This window comes from Morone saxatilis, unplaced genomic scaffold (genome assembly GCF_004916995.1).
Source record: "Morone saxatilis isolate NCDOM2014 unplaced genomic scaffold, NCSU_SB_2.0 Contig5, whole genome shotgun sequence".
NCBI classification, from domain to species: domain Eukaryota; kingdom Metazoa; phylum Chordata; class Actinopteri; family Moronidae; genus Morone; species Morone saxatilis.
In genome coordinates this window covers 3,845,981-3,850,605 of record NW_023340095.1, presented here as the reverse complement: position 1 = coordinate 3,850,605, position 4,625 = coordinate 3,845,981, and the positions used below count along the sequence as shown (strand labels likewise).

General features: G+C 39.4%; 1 protein-coding gene across 1 annotated transcript in view; it reads right to left on the bottom strand.

Moving 5' to 3' along the window:
• Nucleotides 1-3,352, bottom strand: part of slc40a1 (solute carrier family 40 member 1) — an 8,647-nt gene extending 5,295 nt beyond the window's left edge. The window contains exons 1-5 of the mRNA XM_035676748.1: nt 3,202-3,352; nt 3,029-3,069; nt 2,857-2,924; nt 2,355-2,514; nt 1,913-2,028 (exon numbers count right to left, since the gene is read on the bottom strand). Coding sequence (XP_035532641.1) covers nt 1,913-2,028; nt 2,355-2,514; nt 2,857-2,924; nt 3,029-3,062 — 378 coding nt within the window. The 5' untranslated portion in view covers nt 3,063-3,069; nt 3,202-3,352. The remainder of the gene's footprint in view (nt 1-1,912; nt 2,029-2,354; nt 2,515-2,856; nt 2,925-3,028; nt 3,070-3,201) is intronic.
• Between the last annotated feature and the right edge of the window lie 1,273 nt (nt 3,353-4,625).

Sequence of the window (4,625 nt, the reverse complement as noted above, 5' to 3'; positions counted from 1 at the left end):
AGAGGTGAAAGTATCCAGTATTTGATCATTGGGAAAAGTCAGAAAATGTGTAGCTATAAATAGTCCCCAACACAGGATTTACTCCTGTTTGAGTGATGTTTGCCAAAAAAAACTTTTTTAAAAAGCTTTTTTTTTTAACTACATATTTGTATCTTCATGGGGAACCAATGGGCTTTGGGCTGAGTGCCACATACAATTAGGGTTGCAGCGGTATACCGATACTGTGGTATGACGACTGATGGTTATCATGTGCATATGCTTATCGACGGGAATACATTTTTTTTAAATACTGAATTCTACTGTTATTGTGTCATTAAAAATATATAGCACATAATTTTTGTGAAGTATTTGTTCAAACCCCCCCCAAAAAACCGTTTTGCTTTCATTCCTTTAAGGGTCATTGTAACTGATGGTAATAACTATTGTCTACTACCGTATACAGGTAGACATCATCATCGTACCGTGAAAATGTTATACAGTCAGACCCTACATATAAAGTAGAGAAGTCATGAAGTATTTAGAGATGAACTAACAAATGGTTTTGGTACTTTTATGGGATTTATTTAAAAAAATGTATAGAAAAATACCAACTTTATCTTTAAAACATGAATATACAAGACTCCTATCATACTATACTATACTATACTTCTATCATCTATTATACCGTCTCTGTTTGATATTTGATATCTAGTTATTTTTATGATTTAAATTAAAAATTGAAGCAACTGTCAGGCTCAAAACTTTTTCTAACACTGTAACATTAACTGTAAAATGACTTAAGATTGGAAGTACAGATTTCACCTGATACTGACAACAAAAAAGTGCTATTATCACATTATGTAAACAAAAAAAATCAATAACTTCCTGTACAAAAGAATCTATATCATTCTGCAAAAATTAACTGCTCAGAAGAAAGAGCATGACAGCTAATATAAGACTCAACATGTGACCTCAACTGCACAGAGTGACAGAAAAACCAAAAGAAATTCAATTATGAAACCGCTACTTTGTCTGTAAATCTGTACATTGTAACGCAGCTGCCCCGATTTAAAAAAAACAAATGCTTCAACAGGCCAGGCCACATTTCTCTCTGTGTCATGTGACAGGCCTTGAAGAACCTGCTGACTGCAGAGCCTTCAATGAGACACTCAATCTCCTGTTCCACTGACCTCTCTCCACCTCCGCACTCCCAACGCCGACAGCCGTCCCCCTAAACGCTCTCACATGGCCAAAATCTCCCCCTTTCTCCGGAGAGACCCAAAGGCGTGCCCCAAATGCCCCCCCCCCAGCCGTCACCCCACCTCACCCCAAAACAGAAAGGCTTTTGTGTTTCAACGTGACAACCCCAACCGGTCTCCCATAACGGACAGAAACCTGTCTGGTCGACAGTTCTGCATCTCGGTCAGCGGCAGCATTAGGTCCGCATCTTTGTGGTGAGGAAGTTCTTGTGAAGCCACATAGCTCAACAAGTGTAAACAAGCCCCTTTCAGAAAACTGACACAAACTTTCTCTCCTACGGAGGGCTGCTGGGGACAAAAGTGTAATTACCTCTTAATTGTCAGCTTTGGTCTTCTTGTGATTACAAAGTTCAGTTATAAATGATTGTGGCTCGAGATGTGAGTGTCAAGAGCATCAAGAAACAAGTAGACGAGCTGTGTCACAAGTCAAAAAACTTAAACAATGCCTAATCTACTGTCAATTTAAGTTAGTGGAGCAGCCAAAGGTCTTCTGGGAATGAACTGTGCTGACTTAACTCTTCTGTAAAAAGCAGTTCAAGTGCTCATAAATCATAATGACAGGGAGTCCATATCAGTGAGCAATCCCGGGGCCAGAGAGTGGTTTCAGTGAGAATCCCCCGTTAGTTCACGTTGAAACAGCAGGTGTGTAAAGACAAGCACAGGGGGGATCTTACCAGAATCCATCCATTGTAAAGCCCCACAAGCTGTTCTTTGAACTGGAAAACAACCATCAGGAGGATCCCACACACGATGACGCAACTGTTCTGGACGAGCAGCGAAGTCTGGGCCACTGTGGAAACACCACGAAGGACATTAGGGACAGAAATATGATCAAAGACAACAGATTGCTGTCTGACAAACCAGTTCATTAGAGCGCTTCGACGACATGGTTGGACACGTTCCCTCGCTCCCTGATCTAATCTAATAGAGCCAAATTCCTCTGCATAAACATTCAACAAGGGGAGCATTTGACTGTGAAAGCGAAGCACATGTGCACATTGTAAAGGACGTCATAATGCCAGTCCCTGTGAGAGCGCTGCACGTCTAGCTTGTGGGCATTTCAATCATGACAAACTTGTGTTCTGACAGTCCTTCAACGCCGTGCTCCCTCCTTACCTTTGAGCCTGGGATTCTTGTCCACCCAGTCCCCAATGATGGCCCCCAGCAGCAGCACGGAGCCGGCCACCACCAGCCCGTACACGGCCGTGAGCAGCAGGCTGTTCCCGTACAGCTCCACCAGGAAAACAGCCACGGCAAAGTTCCACATTCGGTCGCCCTGTGAATTCACATCATTGGATTATTCGCTGATACGCTGATACGCTGATACCTGATTCTACACATCCACGCTGGTTGGGTGATAGGAAATGTGGTTTGGCTGCTGCATAAATAATAAGAGCCCTGACACATAAGAATCACCCTCTACACTTCAATCCATCCTTCACACACACACAGGGGAAAACATGTCATTTCATATTGTAATGACAGTTCTAACAACACACAATGTAACAATAACGCATTATATTTAGTTTGACAGTGAAAAAGCCACACATGGAGTCTGTCATCATGAGGTAAATACATGATGGAGAGTCATTTGAATAGACAGTAATGTGTTTCTTACCCATGTAGACAAAGCATGCCCCATGTAAATAAGGAATTTAGCTGAAGTGAAGAAGTCTCGGACAGACTCTGCAAAGGAAATATTCAACTGTTACATCTCCATCTCCATATCTTAATCCATGATGGATCCGTTGTGTTGGAATAATCTCGCATTGCAATGAGAAATAACCTACCACAGCACGTCTTCTTGGGTGCAGAGGTTTCCATTTTAAAGCTGTCCAAATGGCAAAAAAAACACCAACAACAACCAAGTGAGTGTTTCTTTTGTAATGCACCGTTGAAGCAGGTCGACCCCACTGTTATCTCTCAGCGACACCACAAACACAACAGCAAAGACAAAACTCACGGCGGGTTCTCTTTTTCCTCCTCTCCAAACTTAGCTATCACTGTAGCTGAAGTCGGAAAGAAATAATAGTAAACAGAAAGACAGAAGACACGAAGCTGTGAGGGCTGAATATCCAGCACCGGTCCGTGTGACGGCTGCCTCCTCTCTGCTGCTCTCTGTTGACGTCCTGCCTCGGATATAGCCACGCGGTCACGTGACTCGGTCATTTACATTGTGTCCTCCCACCGCACACACACACACACCACCACACACACACACACACACCACACACACCTCCACAACACACACCACACACACACACAGCACCACTGCTCACACACAAACCACGCTCAAACCACACACAAACGACGACGCTGTTAAAAGTAATAGAAAAGCTGAAAAAAGGTGTCATTGTTAACTTCAATCTACCTGTTTACCTGCGTGTGACGGATGTTCGATAATAATACTAATGATTAATGTGTTGTTGTGTAATAATACTCAGTTCTTAAGCATTATCAATATGTATTTATTACACTTCTGCTATGATCTTTATTTATGTATTATTATCTTTATTGATCTCTCTCTGTAAGCAATTTTACTTTTTTGTTGTTTTTGTTTGTTGTCTGAGTTGTTTGTTGTTTTTATATTTTATTGCTTTGTCTTTTACTGCAAACCATATATATATTATATAATGTTATAAACTGTTATATAATCAGTTTTGGATTAGTTATTCAAAAAATCTAATACATTATTACTTTACTTTCTCCCTGCCAAAGGTAGCAGTAACATTAGTTACACTACTAGTAATATTGTAACTAATTATTTTTTGGAGGAGTAACTGTAATGATATTACTGAAATTTATTAGTAATCAGTTACACTACTAGTTACTGGGGAAAGTATTTAGTATTAGTAATGAGTTACTGCCCACCACTAATATAATGTACATATTTTTACACACAGTTATTTTATCTTTCTCTTTTCTATATACATTGTTGTTATATGTTGTTATTTAATGCATACAGCCTATTTTAACGGTCTTATTATTATTTCTTATAATGTCTTTGTTGAGCAACTGATCAATAAAGTATTTCTTATTCTGATTTCGGATTTTAAGAACCCGCTGGATCAGGGAACAATACGCAGACTAAAAGATGTGGTGCTGTCAAAACAAATGGAGGGGAGAAGTGTAAAAGGTTAGAAATCTTACTCACTACTTCTACTACTACTACTACTTACAATAGAAAATATTCAAACTCTTTAACTGGCTCATTAGTGCAGATCATAATAATCATTTATTATTATAATATTACATTAATGTAACATCACTTTAATGGTGCAGCTGGAGCTATTTTTAGCTTAATATATAATAATATATCAAAATATATCAGGGAATTTATATTCTTTAATACTTATTTAACTATGCAAAGTAACTAAAGCTTTAAAA